The sequence below is a fragment of the Centrocercus urophasianus genome, unplaced genomic scaffold (assembly GCF_019232065.1).
Source record: "Centrocercus urophasianus isolate 14NV4802_14NV808 unplaced genomic scaffold, USGS_Curo_1.0 seq_1145, whole genome shotgun sequence".
NCBI classification, from domain to species: domain Eukaryota; kingdom Metazoa; phylum Chordata; class Aves; order Galliformes; family Phasianidae; genus Centrocercus; species Centrocercus urophasianus.
The window spans coordinates 1-15659 of record NW_024884304.1 but is presented as its reverse complement, the minus strand read 5'-3'; the positions used below and the strand labels follow the sequence as shown (position 1 = coordinate 15659).

At 61.0% G+C, this 15659-nt stretch overlaps 4 protein-coding genes across 6 annotated transcripts; 2 read left to right on the top strand and 2 right to left on the bottom strand.

Moving 5' to 3' along the window:
* Nucleotides 1–1569: 1569 nt before the first annotated feature.
* WDR24 (WD repeat domain 24) lies at nt 1570–7237 on the top strand. 3 transcript variants are annotated; one of them, XM_042809288.1, is made up of 10 exons: nt 1570–1655; nt 2074–2746; nt 3013–3190; nt 3600–4275; nt 4526–4641; nt 5567–5688; nt 5898–6002; nt 6093–6427; nt 6638–6822; nt 6907–7237. In XM_042809288.1, the coding sequence occupies exons 2-10, from the start codon at nt 2266–2268 to the stop codon at nt 7073–7075; spliced, it is 2367 nt and encodes a 788-aa protein (XP_042665222.1). In that variant the 5' UTR covers nt 1570–1655; nt 2074–2265; the 3' UTR covers nt 7076–7237. The 3 variants fall into 3 exon arrangements, with proteins under 3 accessions (XP_042665222.1, XP_042665219.1, XP_042665220.1); XM_042809285.1 differs by having other exon boundaries at nt 6090–6427; XM_042809286.1 differs by having other exon boundaries at nt 1579–1615; nt 6090–6427.
* Nucleotides 7238–7376: 139 nt separating this feature from the next.
* On the top strand, nt 7377–9099 carry JMJD8 (jumonji domain containing 8). Its single transcript, XM_042809290.1, has 9 exons — nt 7377–7480; nt 7564–7647; nt 7778–7826; nt 7904–8000; nt 8076–8144; nt 8246–8365; nt 8434–8501; nt 8581–8715; nt 8824–9099. Exons 1-9 carry the CDS (start codon nt 7398–7400, stop codon nt 8902–8904), a joined length of 786 nt encoding a protein of 261 aa, XP_042665224.1. The 5' UTR covers nt 7377–7397; the 3' UTR covers nt 8905–9099.
* Nucleotides 9100–9528: 429 nt separating this feature from the next.
* Nucleotides 9529–13120, bottom strand: STUB1 (STIP1 homology and U-box containing protein 1). The gene is made up of 7 exons (XM_042809289.1): nt 12929–13120; nt 12159–12357; nt 11913–12078; nt 11597–11687; nt 10980–11036; nt 10656–10772; nt 9529–10492 (listed from the first exon to the last, which is right to left on the bottom strand). Exons 1-7 carry the CDS (start codon nt 13118–13120, stop codon nt 10367–10369), a joined length of 948 nt encoding a protein of 315 aa, XP_042665223.1. The 3' UTR covers nt 9529–10366.
* A 919-nt stretch (nt 13121–14039) lies between these two features.
* RHBDL1 (rhomboid like 1) lies at nt 14040–15654 on the bottom strand (the record flags this gene model as incomplete). Its single annotated transcript, XM_042809273.1, has 5 exons — nt 14040–14311; nt 14392–14452; nt 15168–15268; nt 15343–15455; nt 15539–15654. Coding segments are annotated over 5 exons (663 nt in total), but the record flags the coding sequence as incomplete, so codon positions are not given.
* Between the last annotated feature and the right edge of the window lie 5 nt (nt 15655–15659).

Sequence of the window (15659 nt, the reverse complement as noted above, 5' to 3'; positions counted from 1 at the left end):
GTGGCCACTCAATGTCCAGAGGTAATTCATCTGTCTGGGATGGGTCCCACTGTCCCCATGGGGCTGGGGGTCCGGCCCTGTGCCCCGCTGCGGCTCGCAGGTGGCACGGGGACAGCGGAGTCACCGAGCAAAGGCGGGGGGACGTCACCTCGAGATGCAACGCCGCTTCTTCCAGACCTAAAGCCATCGCCCGGGTGCCACCAAACCGCCCCAACTGCAGGGCCCAGCCAGCACCTCGGGGTGCCCCACGTGTTGGGAGCTGGGGGCTGAGCCAGCACGGGGTATGGGCACGGACACGGGCACGGACACGGACACGCTTTCGGGTTGTTTTGCCTTTGTAACGGCCGGGAAGGAACTGCTGCACCACCCGCCGCCTCCGCTGGCTCCTTTTGTCCAAAACGCCCATTTCTGGTCCCAAAACAGCCTGAGGTTCTGGCCCTGAACGTGGGCTGGAGTGCTCCAGGTCAGGGTGGCACCCCTTAAACTGAGAGCACGTCACTATGGGAAGTGGGTGCTGGGCACCCAAAGGGGACAGGTGGGGACGTGTGTGGGGACTCCTTCTCACAGGACCGGGGCGAGCAGGGGCAGCCCCCAAAGGAAGATGGAAGTGGGGAGCAAAGCCACAGGTGAGGTAGGAGTGGGGTCTGAGGGTGCCCTGAGCTGGGGAAGCCAGCAGAGCTGCTCCCTCATCAGCACTCCCTGCAGTGCATCCCCCCAGTGTACCCCATCCTCCTCCTGTTCATCCACTCCCACATACCACTATGGCACAGTGCACCCCCACACTCCCCAGTGCACTCTCACACTCCGATTCCTCCCTATCTCCAGTGCAGCCCTATATCCTTCATCTCCCCAAACCTCTCAGTGTACCATTATACCCCCCATGTATGCCTAAGCTGCAGTGTGCCCCCATAACCCCAGTGCCTCCCCATTTCCCCCAGCCCATCTGCCATACCTTCCCAAAACCCCATGTCCCCTGTGCACCCTCGTGACCCCCCCACATTCCCCTGCCCGTGTCTCCCCATATCTCCCTGCACACCCCCAGCTCTCTCCACACTTCCTACATCCCCAGCGCACATCCCCATTTTCGAATCCAGCCCCCTATAGGCTCCATAACCTCCAATGTACCCCCATATCCCACTGTACCCTCTCATACCCCCACTGCACCCCCAAGAACATCCCAGAGCCATCCATATCCAGTGCCCCACATATCCCATATGCACCACTATACCCCCCAAGCCTCCAGAACCCCCCCCCATAACACCCACATCTCCCTATAACCCCCGGCACGCCCTCACATCCCACCATAGCTCCCATATCCCCCAGTGCACCCCTGCCCTCATTCCCCACCACACCAAACGCGCTCCGAGGCTTTTTGTGTGGGCGTGGCCTAGATATGGGGCGTGGCTTGGTTAGGGGGGCGTGGTCTGGTTAGAGGGCGTGGCCTGATGGAGGGCGCGTCCTGACTAAGGGGTGTCTCTTGGTTAAGGGGCGTGGCCTGGCTAGGGGGCGTGACTCGACAGGATGTTGCCCCCTTTCCGTAGCGCCGGAAGGGGCGGGGCTTAGGGCCGGCAGGGCCGGCGGGGCCTGCGGGTCTCGTGCTGCCGGCGGGGCTGCGGTACGGGGGGCGATGGGAAGCTCCGAGGGGTGAACCCGTGGTGCGTAGAGGGTGACAGCGGGCTCCGAGAGCGTCCTGAGGGAGCTGTGGGTCGGGAGAAGGCTCTGAGGGGGTTCGGAGGAGGCTGTGGGGTGGCTGCAGGCCCTGGTAGGGCCCTGAGGGACTCAGAGGGGGCTGTCGGCCTGGTTGGGGGCCTGTGGGTGCTGTGAGGGGGCTCTGAGGGGGCTGTGGGCCACAGCAGGACATGATATGAGGGCATGCAGGCTCTGAGGGGCTCAGGGGGCCTGGCTGGATGGAGAGGGGCTGGGGGGGAGTCCCTGCAGGCAGTCCCTGTGTCCCGCAGCAGCCCCTGGCCCCACAGGGAGCTGTTCCTACACACACAGGTAGCAGGAAGCCCTGGGGAGCACCCCAAGGAGCGGCCACTGAGCCTGGCGTGAGCTCTGTCTCTCTCCTCACAGGTACCAAGCGAGCTTTAGCCTCTCTGCTTCCCACGCAGTTGATGCAAACCCAGAACACCCCGGAGCTGTGCCCACCCCTGACCAGCGCTGGCTGAGGGGACACGGGGCGGCCGCTGGGGCTTGGATGCAGCCTGCGGGGCTGCCAGTCTCCGAGCCCGCTCCCAGAGAGGGGACCCTGCGCCAAGGACGGCCATGGAGAAGATGGCCAGGGTGAGCACGGCCCTGGGGGGCAACACCCTGACAGGGCGCACCATGTTTTGTCACCTGGACGCCCCTGCCAACGCCATCAGCGTGTGCCGCGACGCAGCCCAGGTGGTGGTGGCCGGCCGTAACATCTTCAAGATCTACTCCATCGAAGAGGAGCAGTTTGTGGAGAAGCTGAACCTCCGTGTGGGCCGCAAGCCCTCGCTGAACTTCAGCTGCGCCGACGTGGTGTGGCACCAGATGGATGAGAACCTGCTGGCCACAGCCGCCACCAATGGCGTGGTGGTCACCTGGAACCTGGGCAAGCCGTCCCGCAATAAGCAGGACCAGCTGTTCACCGAGCACAAACGCACCGTCAACAAAGTCTGCTTCCACCCCACCGAGGTGTATATGCTGCTCAGCGGCTCCCAGGACGGCTACATGAAGTGCTTTGACCTGCGCAAGAAGGACTCTGTCAGCACCTTCTCTGGTATGAGCCCAATCTCTGGTTGTTCCTCTGCTTGCCCAGAACCATGAGGAGGGTTGGAGTCAGCAGGGAGGGAGCCAAGAGGCTTTGGCCGCTCAGCGTGGGCTTAGTAAGGCTCATAGGGACTGCACCAGGCCCTCCTTTCCTCTTCTCAGGGCTGGGGGACTCCATGTCTCTCCCACAGCAATGTTGCCAAGGTTTTTCAGTCTGTAGTTGTTAGCACTGCTGGAGCTGTGTCTCACTGCACCAAAACTTCTCTCCCCGCTCAGGCCAGTCGGAGAGTGTGCGTGATGTGCAGTTCAGCATCCGCGACTACTTCACCTTTGCTGCCACCTTTGAGAATGGCAACGTGCAGCTGTGGGACATCCGCCGGCCCGACCGCTATGAGAGGATGTTCACAGCCCACAACGGCCCCGTCTTCTGCTGTGACTGGCACCCCGAGGACCGGTGGGTACAGAGTCAGGCCCTGCCAGCTGCTCAAGCTTAGCAGCAGAGAGCTGTATAAATGGCTTGGGGCCTTCCAGAGCAAAGCAGGCTCTCTGACCCCAGCATCTTGCGTTGGTGTTGGGAGATGGAAACAGGTTTTCTTGAGGATGGAGAAAGGAGTAGGGGGAGCTGGGAGCCTGTCAGTTGAGCTTGGTTTCAAAAGTGCAGGGCGTTTCTCTGAGACAGGAGGGAGAGGTGCTGTCTGACCTCGTCGTTTGAGAGGAGAGGCGTTAGGTCAGCTTGTGGGAGGATGCGATTGCAGCCCAGCTGCCTCCCGTGGTGTGGACAAGTCTCATGGGTACATCTGTGCTGTGGGCACCACCCGTCCCACTGTCCAGTGTGTCATCATCTTCCTTCATCCTTCTCACAGGGGCTGGCTGGCAACAGGCGGCCGGGATAAGATGGTGAAGGTTTGGGACATGAACACCACGCGGGCCAAGGAAATCTACTGCGTGCAGACCATCGCCTCCGTAGCCCGGGTGAAGTGGCGGCCAGAGTGCAAGCACCACATTGCCACCTGCTCCATGATGGTGGACCACAACATCTACGTGTGGGACGTGCGGCGGCCCTTCATCCCCTCTGCCATGTTTGAGGAGCACAAGGATGTCACCACGGGCATCGTGTGGCGTCACCTCCACGACCCCTACTTCCTCCTGTCCGGCTCCAAGGACAGCACCCTTTACCAGCACATCTTCAAGGATGCCAGCCAGCCCATCGACCGGGCCAACCCCGAGGGGCTGTGCTACAGCCTTTATGGAGACCTGGCCTTTGCAGCCAAGGAAAGTCTCATCTCCTCCGACTCCAACCGCAAGCCCTACATCGGGGACCGCCGCCACCCCATCTTCTTCAAGCGCAAGCTGGACCCCACAGAGCAGTTTGAGTACATCTCCTCCTCCAGTGCCCTCAGCGTCTTCGAGACGGACGTGGAAAGTGGCAGCATGGACTGGTTTGTGCACACTGCCAAGCAGTACGCACTGGCCGGCAGGCCCCTGGCCGAGCTCTGTGACCACAATGCCAAGGTGGCCAAGGGCTTGGACCGCAACCAGGTGAGCATGGGTGGAGGTACTGGCTCTGCTGTTTGGTCTCTCTGTCCCTTCTCTGCCCTGCAGCTGTCCTCGGAAGGTGTCACTCAGCCCTAGCACAGATCTGTAGTGCTGTTGCCTACAGCAAGCACAAATTTCTTTCTGTGCCCAGAAACGACGTCCCCGTGGGCCTTCTTAGCTTGGTAGATTGACAGATGATGGGAGTCGGGCTGCTTTTTAAGAGGTGAAGTCTGACTGCAGCTCTCACACACAGGTGGCTCAAACGTGGACGATGCTCCGGATCATCTACTCCAGCCTTGGCACTGTGTCATCCACCAACCTCAATCACAGCATGGGGAAGGGCAGCACCACTCTCCCACTCATGAACAGGTAACGGAGCAGTTCCACAAGCAGCAGAGCAGAATCCCAGTCTCAGTCCCATGCTGCTATGTAGGATGGTATCATCTGAGTGCAGCTGTTTCCCATATAGGTATGAGAAGAGAGGGCCAGCCTGGCCTTGAGCCTTGTGGGCTTCTGCTGTTGTTTCCTTTATCTGAAACAGGGTATGAAGCTGGCTGTGCTGGGGTTTGGGGATGCAGAATGCCCCCCTCTCCCCCCTTCTTGCTGCAATCAGAGAGGTCTTCCTCTTCTGAAGGGAGAGCACAGCTCCTCTCTGTTTGTAGTTCATGGGGTTTGGAAACTCATTGTGTACTGATGCAGCAGGAAAACTTGTTTTTCCTCTTCCAAATGACATATGAAAGTGAGGAGTGAGGGCTCCTAATTAGTTCTTAGACCTGAAAGGGCTGGGCTCCCAGGATAAGCAGCAAAGACTCCAATAGCTTCAAACATTGCCCTGCCATCAGCCAAGTTCTGCGGCCAGACAAGTCACTGCCATCACCTCAAAACCACAGATCCAGACTGGAAAGTGTGGCTCTGCGTCAGCTCCTTTCAGTTCCTTTTCTGTCCTGGTGGAGCCCGTGAGCAGCGATGCGTAACAAACAGAGCATCATGCAGAGAGGCAGCTCTTATTTACCCACTTCTAAGCTGAATGTAAGCATCGAGAAATGGAGTCAAGTGTTTGCTCAGCTCTGAAGTTGCTTAAGGAGACGCCTCTGTGATGGGTGCACGGCGATGCCAGACGGGGAGAAAGGGCTGTGCTAACAATTATGGTGGACTGAGGATTTTAGGGTATAAAGTGGGGACAGCTGACTTTGCCCTCAGCAAAATTACCGTGCCTTTTTGAAATGCCAGCTGGAGCCATAAAGCCAGTCTGTATGCTGTGACTTTTAAATGAAGCAAGTGGCCTCTCTCGCAGCTTTAACCTGAAGGACATCCCCTCTGGGCTGGGCAGCGAGTCGAGGCTGGATCGCAGCAAAGGAGAAAGCCGCACGGAAAATATCCTCATGGATTCCTCCTCCACCCTGATCAACAATGAGGGTAAGGTTTATGGGGTGGGCACAGTCCTGAGGCTGTTCCTCAGGTCATCACTGGTGGCACAAGTCCCAGCCACCGGTGGCTCTGCTATGGGATAGAGGGATGAATGTATCCATGTATCCTGTAACGGGGGTTTGCTGATTCTTGGGCACATCCTTGGGGTGTGAATCCCCCCGTGGCCAAGGGGGATGTGCTGATTTCTCTCTCCACAGACAATGAGGAGACAGAGGGCAGTGATGTCCCTGCAGACTACCTGCTGGGAGACGTGGAGGCGGATGAAGATGACCTGTATATGATGGACCACGAGAATCCACACGGTGAGCGAGAGCTGCTCCTGTCCTCTGTCCATCCAGCTGGATCTTCACCTGTCCTTCTGCACTCATACCCCACGGCTTTCCTTGCAGCAGAAGAGCAGGAGTACAGCCTTCCCCAGGAAGCCTTCCCCCTGCGCCACGAAATTGTGGACAACCCATCAGCCCTGGACCACTTGCAGGACAAGGCTGACTCCCCCCATGTCAGCGGCAACGAGGCCGAGACGGTGTCCCTGACACCCGTGGAGTCCTTCTCCCTCATCTCCATCTCCCACTCGCTCTATGAGAACCGCCTGCCCTCTGACTTCTTCAACCCCATTGTGCGTGACACACTGCTCTTCTACGCCGAGCAGGGGGATGTGCAGACAGCTGTGTCTGTGCTCATTGTGCTGGGAGACCGAATCCGCAAGGAGATCGATGAGCAGACCCAGGTACCCAAAGGAAGCCCCTCTGCAGCCCCTGGAGTGGGTGCCCTCTGCCTTTTCCTCACTGTTTTTAATCTGAGTCCTTTCCTGGAAGGCTCTTTCCAGCACTGCTGCAACAGCTTGCCAATGTGGGAACAAGCTGGGACTCTGCCTCTTGGTGCTGGGGTTGGGATGGTGTTGGGGAGCTGGCACTGAGCTGTGTGCATTCATCCCCAGGAGCACTGGTACACCTCCTACATCGACCTGCTGCAGCGCTTCCAGCTCTGGAACATCTCCAACGAGGTGATCAAGCTGAGCACTTGCCGTGCCATCAACTGCCTCAACCAAGCCTCCACCACCCTCCACATCAACTGCAGCAACTGCAAGCGGCCCATGAGCAACAGGGGGTGGATCTGTGACAGGTGAGGGCTCGAGAGCGAGGAAGACCAGGAGAATGGGGGGGCCACAGCATCAGGCTCTTTACTCACCCCTTCTCTCTGGCACAGGTGTCGGCAGTGTGCCAGCATGTGCGCCGTGTGCCACCACGTGGTGAAGGGGCTCTTTGTCTGGTGCCAGGGCTGCAGCCACGGCGGCCATCTGCAGCACATCATGAAGTGGCTGGAGACCAGCTCACACTGCCCGGCAGGCTGCGGCCACCTCTGCGAGTACACCTGAACCCAACAGCAGCACGGAGGCAGCAGGACTGGGGGGGCTGGGGAGCAGGAAACGGTGCTGGGAGGCTTCTGCTGCAGCAATGCAGCCTTCAGCCCTCCCACCCCTCTCTTTGTATTTATTTCTGGAGGCAGCCATTTTGTACTGAATTAAACCCAAAGCTGAGCGCGGCTTCTTGTTGCTTTACGCCCTGTGGGGGCCACCTCCCACGGGCGCAGCTGTGGCCCCTTTAAGGCGTGGCCCCCTTAAGGCGTGGCCCTCACCGGACGCTGTAGCGTAGTGCGGCGCGGTGCATGCCGGGAGCTGCAGTTCCGGGGCCACTGCCATGGCGGCAGCGTGGCGGGTGTTGACGATACTGCTGCCCTTGACCTGGGCCCGGGCCCGGCTCACAGGCGATGCAGGCGGCTGGTAAGGGCGGCCGGTAAGGCGGCATGCTGCTGCTGCTGCTGCTGCTACTACCGGGGCCGGCACTGAGCGCGCTCTCGTTGCAGGCAGACGGGCGATGTGCCGGAGGAGCAGCGGTGCACGGTGTTGAGAACCGACGGCTCCATGAGCCCCGCTCTCTTCCTGCAGCGGTACGGGCGGCTTCGGGGTGGGGTAGGGGGAGATATAGCGGGGTGAGAGGGGCAGCCCCGCTGCCCTCGGGGGGGTCTCAGCTCCCGGTGCCCGCTGGGGACCCCGCCCGGTCGCGCTGCTCTCTGCCAGGTTCGCCTTCTCCCGGCCCGTCATCCTCCGCGGGGTCACCGACAACTCGGTGAGTGCTGGGAACGCTGGGTTGGGTGGCAGCGAGGTCAGCAGCGGCTGCGGGATTGGTGATTATTTGGCCTGCAGGCTTTTCGGGCCCTCTGCACCCGCCAGAAGCTGCTTGCTGCCTTCGGGGAGCGCCTGGTGCGGCTCAGCACGGCCAACACGTACTCCTACCGCAAAGGTGAGGGCACAGAGGGGGCTGTCTGTCTCCATCCCGCTATCCCCGCAGCTCCCTGAGCTGTCCCTGTGCCCGCAGTGGATGTCCCCTTCCAGGAGTACGTGGAGCAGCTCCTGAAGCCGCAGGACCCAGAAGCACTGGGCAGCGGTGGGTAGCACAGCCCCTACATGCACCCACCTGCAACACCCGTCCCTCACTGCTCCTCACGGCTCGGTGCCCTCCCCCTCCACCCGCCGCATTTCCCACAGACACCCTCTATTTCTTCGGGGACAACAACTTCACCGAGTGGGGATCCCTTTTCCAGCACTATGTGCCCCCACCTTTCCGCATCCCGGGCACCAGCGGAGCCTACAGCTTTGGGATTGCAGGTGGGTGCTGGGCTGGGTGTGGGGTGTGGGCAGCTCAGGGTTGGCACAGCACACGTTTCACTCCTTAGGCTCAGGCTCTGGTGTTCCCTTCCACTGGCACGGCCCCGGTTACTCCGAGGTTATCTTTGGCAGGAAGGTGAGCACTTCTCACAGGGAAAATTGGGGTGCGTTGAGGGATCACTGAGGGCTCAGCCTCCTTGATGCCTTCCTTCCAGCGCTGGTTCCTCTACCCACCCGATAAAACACCCCACTTCCACCCCAATGAGACCACGCTGGCCTGGCTCCAGCACACCTACCCCACGCTGCCACCAGAAGAACGCCCACTGGAGTGCACCATCCGGCCCGGGGAGGTGAGTCCTGCAGCGGCTCCGTGCCCTCCTCACCCTGCTGTGAAGCACAGGAGGGCACAGGGCTGCCTTCCCAGTCCCAAAAGGCATTCTTGCTGTGCTCTCCTGCAGGTGCTGTATTTCCCTGACCGCTGGTGGCATGCCACGCTCAACCTGGACACCAGCGTCTTCATCTCCACCTTCCTGGGGTAGAGCCAGGTGCCCACATCCCACTGTGCCTGAGGACTGCCACCAGCATCCCTGTATCATCCCACAGCATCCTGTGGGCTTGGGACCAAGGCAGTGCCAACAGGCCACCCCTCAAACCCTGGTTTTCGGACCAAGCACCAGAACTGTGGTTTTTAACTGGATTTCTCACACCCACTTGGATTAAACTTGACACACTGATGTAGTGCTGCAGGTGTTACACCATCCCTGTTGCCCGTAGCTGGGATGAACCTCAGCCCACCCCAGGAGGGTGGGTCAGGGGTGGGGGCTGCTGCTGCCCTTTGCTGTATACTGGAGCAACTTTTGCTGGATGCAGGGGTGGCTGAACCTGTGCCTTGGTGCCAGCACTGATCCCAAGGCAGCAAAAGGAGGATGGGAGCAAACAGTCCCAGCCACAGTCAGTGGGCTGCTATGCATCTCTGCACCCCATTCACACACTTTCCAGTCTCATCTCTGGCAAGCAAAAGGACTGGTTCAGGTTTACCCAGGCACAAAAAAGCTCAAATGCATCAGCACAAGCCCCCAGCACACGCCTGGGACAGCTGCCCCTCCAACTGGGCAGTGCACTGCTATCCCCAGCCCACTGCAGAGAGTTTCCTGAAGCACTCGAGCTCTTTTCACATTTATTGCTGAATGTTTTTTTGTTTCGTTTTGTTTTAATGACATTGGCAAACTGTCCAGAAAGCACTCAAAAGCCAGGCAGGCTGCAGGCCGACCACCCAGCAACGCCGATGCCACCCCACACTGCAGCCTCAGTCCAATGCAGGGTTGGTGGTTTTCTGTTCTGTTGTTTTTTTCTTCTCAAAAGGGATTTCATTAGAAGGAAAATGAATCTGGTCCCAGGAACCCCAGCCCCAGGGCTGGCAGGGGAGGGTATACACAGGCAGCCACCCCTTCCAGCCAGGGACAGTAGTTTCCCAGAAGCCCCAGAGCAAGGCAGGAGACAGGCAGAGAAAACATCTCCCACCCCAGCACATGGCTATTTACAGGAACCAGTGAGACATGACTCTGTCCCCACAGGTGATGGAATGGGAAGAAAACCTATGTACATAGGGAGGGGATGTGGCCAGAGCAGTGCAGGGAGCACCAGCACTCGCCCCAGGCAGCTCCACGGGGCGTGACCATTGGAGATTGTCAGCATGGAGGGGTCCTGTCTCTTCCCTCAGAACTATGATAACACTGTTGGGCCCTTCCTGGTCCCCTCCCACCGCAGCAGCCAGGGCTCCCCCAGCACCACGATCCCACCCAGCTGCTACGGTTCTGCAGGAAGGGGAGAAGGCGATGGACCCTCACTCAGCACTGCCGACGGGTCTCTGGGCACCCAGAGCAGAGGGGGACAGACAGACAGGGAGTAAGGCATGGTGCCAGCCCAGCACGAGCAGCCTGCAGCTGGGGAGAGCCCACGGGGGGTGGGGGGAAGGGGAGCAGCAGCATCACCCCTCGGCCATCAGTAATCTTCCACCCAGCCGTTCTCCGAGATGAAGGCGTCGATCACCTCCTTCATGGCGAGGTTGGGGATGAGCTGGTCCTGGGTCAGGGGACTCCGCGTCACGGGATCGAAATGACCCACGCGCTGCAAGGGAGGTGGCCAGGAACCGGTTACACTGCGTGCCTGGCCCCAGGCCAGCAGCACGGGGGGGAGGGGAGGGGGTGGGGCGCAGCATCTGAGCCCAAAACTCCCGGTTGCTGCCAGGGGAGGAGGCAGCGGCTCAGGAAAGCCCACATCTCTGCAGTACCTGGAGGTGTTCCTCTATGTCCTTTCTGTCGTACGTGATCCCGCTGGGTGTGATGCAGGGCTCTCTCATCAGCTCGAAACTGATCTTCCCGCATAGGTAGTCAGGGATGTCGCGCTTCTGGCTCGAGTGAAGCAGAGCTGGGTTAGGTTTGCAGCAGCAAAAACAACAAAGGGCTGAGGGGTGGTGGTGAGGATGCAGCCGTGCAGCCCATCAGCTCAGACAGAGGAAGATTTTTAAGTCCACATTGGCAGCAGGGACTAAAGAGGGTCACAGCAAGCAGTGCTGGCTAGGGAGAGCAGGGAGCATGTGCAGGGGTACACTCACCTTCCTCTTCTCATCCACCTGAGAGAAGAGTTCATCCATGTCTGCCAGGTACTTGTCCTGGAAAAGGAACCTTTATTGAGTGGGGACACAGCTCCATGTCAACAAACTGCAGGCAGGGAGCAAGCCCACACCTTTGTGGCTGCTCTGAGCACTTATTGCCCACAGAAGGGACCAATCCCACAGCATGGGCAGGGATCCGGCCACAGGTTCAGAGCCAGATTCTTTGTTTCACAGCCCCTGGTTCCCACCCCTCCAGGCCGAACTGCGTGGCAAAAATGATCCAGCTTAAAAATAACCGTCCTTTGCAGGGCTATTTTTATCCCAGGATTAGTCCCCTGCTCCAGGACACCACGCAGACCTACAGGCAGCCACGAGCTGCTCCCATTGCACAGCTGTCGAGGAATCACGGGCATGCAGCTGGCAGGGCACAAGCAGCAGCACCGCTGCCTGGCTGGGACAGGAGGGTGACAGCACAGGGGACAGGAGAACGCACAAGGGGGATGAAAATCCTGTGACAGGAGCTCGTGTGGAGCCAAGGAGAGGAGGGAGCAGCACCAGGGAGGCTTTGGGGAGCCCTGCTTCCCTCCTGCCTGCTGTGCCCACACACAGCCACTCACGTGTTTGGCCTCAATGCCGGCCAGCTGAACACGGCCCCGGCTCTCATCCACGTTTTCTTCTTGCTGAGCTTTCCGGCACTCAGCCAGCTCCCTGTGACAGAGGCATTGGTGAAAGCATGGAGCAGCAGCAGCAACAAGACTGCTGCTGACCCAGCCCCAGGATTCTGCACACTGCAGGCATAGGGGTGCTGCACTCAGAGCCTCGTGGCACACTGAGATCCTCCCAGCAGCTCGCTCCTTCTCCCACCTCCTGTCTCACACACATCACCCCCACCTTGGGGCTCAGGAAGTCAAGTGGAACAAGGGCTGCCATTACCTTTCCTTCTCGGCCATGATTAGCCTGGTCAAGTAAGAGTGCAGCTCGTTCTCTTGGTTGATCCTCTTCTCCTCAATGCTGTTCCAGCGCTTCTTCTTGGCGATGCGCAGCGCGCTGGGGATGTCATCCCCAAAATTCAGCCGCTGCTCCTTGGCGAGGTTATAGGCTGCAGTGGAAGGGGGGGGAACAAAGCAGATGTGAGTCCTGCCACACCATGGGGACAGCCCTCTCCTGGCCGCCGCTCACCTCTCTGCAGGTTGGCGATGGCCTCGTCGTAGTTCTCCATCTCCATCTGGCACTGCCCCAGGAAGAAGTGAGCCTTGACCGACTGCCCATCCAGCTCCAGGGCCCGCTTGCAGTCAGCCAGCGCCTTGTCGTGCTGCTGCATCTTCAGGTAGCACAGCGCCCGGTTGGTGTAATACACAGCCACCAAAGGGTTCCGGTTCTGCGGGGCAACCACGCGTCACCTCCCTGCCCACGGGGATGCCATGGGGAGCAGGACAAAGCGACGGGCGTGAGACAACAGGGTGCTGTCACCCAACCTTGGAATGCCAGCTCAGCAGGGAGGGGACAAGTTAGGAGCTGCAGCTCCATAGGGAGGTGTGGGGGGTAACCTGGCCCCACAGCCTTACAGCTACCGGTGGAGACAGGGCTGTGGGCAGGAGACAACAGGGATAACTACACGGCCCTGAGAACAGGGACCTCCGGGAGGGGACACCGGGAGGGGCAGACAGATAGAGCCTTGAGCAGGGGGATGCCAGGGGGTGAGGGGACAGGGCCTTGGGCAAGGGAACATCAGATAACAACAGGGCCCCGGACAGAGGGACACCGGGGGGAAGGGGAACGATGACAGGGTCTTGGGCAGGGGGGCACCGGGGCGGGGGGCACAGGGCCCTGGATAGGTGGGCATCGTTGGGAAGGACAGGGCCCGGGATAGGGGGGCACCGGGACGTCGGGACAAGGGAGGACCGGGTGGTGGGAGGAGGCGGGGAGGATCGGACCCGGGAGACACTCACGATAGCGCGGCCATAGGCGGCAGCGGCCTCGGGGTACTTGCGGCCGCCGAAGAGCCGGTTGCCCTGCTCCTTGTGCTCCTGCGCGCTGTGGCTCTTCTCGGGGCTGCCTCCCCCCGCTCCCGGCCCCGCGGCCCCCGGCCCGGCCGCACCGCCGCCGCCGCCCTCCCGTTCCCGTTCCTCTTTCCCCTTCATGGCCCGGCCCGACCCGGCCTTTCGGGGCCGGCGGCTCCGCTGCCTCCGGCCGCGCACTGCGACAGCGCCGCCCCGCCCCTCCACTTCCGGGGCGTGGAGTCAACAGGGGGGCGTGGCCTTGGTGGACTTTTGTGGGCGTGGTTAGAGCAGAGGGCGTTATTTGTTTGTGGTCGTGGCCTGCGAAGGGCGTTGTTCCTCTTGGTGGGCGTGGTCTGCGCGTTGTGGGCGGGGAAAGGGGCGGGGCTTGGTCTGGGTGCCCGCCGGCGCGCTGCCCCCCTCCCGCCCCCGTTTTCCGCCCCAGTAACCCATCCCCGGGTTCCCTCTTTCTCGCATGAGCGCTGCCCTAATTAACTCAGCGGGCAATCCTTAATTAACCCCAAATTAATAACCCTCACCCACAAAGCACCCCCCAGGGAGGGGCCGTGTGCAAAATATTTATTTCTACTCCAAAAAAAGGGAGGGGTGGGCGGGCAGTTCCCCCACCCCCACCCCATAACAGCTTTTTAGGGGGCACCGACAGCAGCGCGGGGCCGGGGGGGGGCGCCGGGGGGGTTCTCTTCCCCCTCCCACTCCCACCCCCCCCCTGCGGACGGTTCTTTTGGCATAGAAAAATAAATGGCTCCGCGTTGGGCCCCGCTATTCCCGGGATGGGGGGGGAGGAGAGGGGACACAGATTTTCGGGGAGCCCGGGAAGGGGCTGCGGGGGCCATTCCCAGGGTGGGGCTCTGTGCTGACGGGGCTGAAGCATCCTTCACAAGGGGGGGGGGGGCACGGAGGGGCCCAGCGCGGTCGCTAGCACCGAGGGGGCAACGCGTCCCCATGTGCCGCGCGGGGACCCCCCCCCCCCCCTCTGCCGGGCCTTTGGCCATCGCTAGAAAAAGGGCATCTATAGGGACGACAAAGGGGGCGGGGGTTGTCCTTAGGGCGGGGGGGGGATTTGTGCCCCCAGGAGGTCGTAGGCGAAGATGTTCCAGAAGACGGCGAAAAGCAGGAAGGTGCCGTAAGAGAGCAGCACCACCCACCAGCCGCACTGGTCCCGCAGGCTCTCCTCGTAGCTGCGCAGGATGGTCAGCCCCATGCTGATGCCCACGATAGCCCCCGCCAGGTGTGCCATGAAGCTGGGCTGCGGACCCGAGGCTGGCAGCGGAGGCGAGAAGCGGAGCCACACGGCGCGTCCCACCTCCGAGCTCACTGCGGGACAGCGGCCGTGGCATCGGAATCCTCACCCGAGCTGCTGACCCCAACCCCGTCCCCGCTGTCCCCGTACTCACTGCACACCAGCGCCAGCACCATGCGCAGCAGTTTGTAGGGGCAACGCATCCCGGCCCAGTTCTGAGGGCGGACGGATGGGTGGGTGGGCACGGGGCACCGCACGGAGCTGAGCCCCGTCCCCACGGTGTGCCCGGCCCTGCCTGCCAGCCGCGCTAACCCAAGGTGCCGCCCTCCAGTGGCACAACCCCTTGATGCCCAAACCGTGTTCTCGCCCCGATGGTCTTAACCCCGTGATGCCTATGCCATGAAGACCACCCTACAGACTCACCCCAGGTGCCCACCCCATGGTATTCAGTCCACAATCTCATCCCATGATGCCCAAACCCATGGTGACCACCCTACCGTCTCGCACCGTGATGCCCACACTGCGATGTAACAGCACAGTCTCACACCACGGTGCCCAGTCCACGATGCCCACCCTACAGTTTCATCCCACGGAACCAACCAACCATATCATGTCAACCCCACGGTGCTGTCCCACAGATTCACCCCACGACACTCACCCCGTGATCTCACACAACGATGTCTACTCCATGCTGCCCACCCCATGCTATCCACCCTGCACTCTCACTCCACGGTGCCCACCCAGTGACACCCACCTCATTATGCCCACCCCACAATCTTACTCCAGGATGCACAACTCACAAAACCCATCCCACGACCTCACCCCATGACACCCACCCCCTGCTGCCCACCCGGGGATGCCCTCCTCACGATGCCCACCCCCAAACCTCACCCCTTGCTGCCCACCCCCCGAGGTGCCCCCGCTGCTGACCATGACGACGTTGGCGAGATGCGCCGAGCAGAGTGCATACACCCCACCTGAGCCTCCGACCAGAGGTGCCCGCATGTCCGTGATGGAGACAGTGAGGGACCCTGCCACACGTTCCCCATTAATCAGGGACGGAGGGACAGCAGGGAGACGGGGATGGGGACAGGCATGTGCCCACCTGCAAGGACACCGGCCAGGTAGAGGAAGCTGATGCGCAGGATGCCGTGCACCATCTCCAGGGGCACCCCGATCATCAGCTGCAGGAGGGCATTGAACCCTAGCTGCTCCAGCCTGCAGGGGACACCACGGGACACCGTAAGGTGACGTGTGAGATGGGCCGGGCTGTAGGAATCCCGCTGAGAGCAGGGACTCACCCCACGTGCATGAACATGTAGGTGAGGAAGCGCCAGGCGCGGGCGCGGTGCCCAGGGTGGTAGACCAGGGGGCTCTTCATATACTCGGGGTGATAGGTTTGCAGCACCCACTTGTTTAGCC

Bases quoted from the DNA above. Each gene is read 5' to 3' on its own strand.
- STUB1 (XM_042809289.1), bottom strand. From the start codon at position 13,120: ATGAAGGGGAAAGAGGAACGGGAACGGGAGGGCGGCGGCGGCGGTGCG. The intron at 10,773-10,979 runs GTGAGTGTACCC...CACTCGAGCCAG, and splicing joins AGGTGGATGAGAAGAGGAAG to AAGCGCGACATCCCTGACTA. The intron at 10,493-10,655 runs GTACTGCAGAGA...CCTCCCTTGCAG, and splicing joins ACATAGAGGAACACCTCCAG to CGCGTGGGTCATTTCGATCC.
- WDR24 (XM_042809285.1), top strand. From the start codon at position 2,266: ATGGAGAAGATGGCCAGGGTGAGCACGGCCCTGGGGGGCAACACCCTG. The intron at 3,191-3,599 runs GTGGGTACAGAG...TCCTTCTCACAG, and splicing joins GACTGGCACCCCGAGGACCG to GGGCTGGCTGGCAACAGGCG. The intron at 5,689-5,897 runs GTAAGGTTTATG...CTCTCTCCACAG, and splicing joins CACCCTGATCAACAATGAGG to ACAATGAGGAGACAGAGGGC.
- JMJD8 (XM_042809290.1), top strand. From the start codon at position 7,398: ATGGCGGCAGCGTGGCGGGTGTTGACGATACTGCTGCCCTTGACCTGG. The intron at 8,001-8,075 runs GTGAGGGCACAG...CTGTGCCCGCAG, and splicing joins CACGTACTCCTACCGCAAAG to TGGATGTCCCCTTCCAGGAG. The intron at 8,366-8,433 runs GTGGGTGCTGGG...TTCACTCCTTAG, and splicing joins CTACAGCTTTGGGATTGCAG to GCTCAGGCTCTGGTGTTCCC.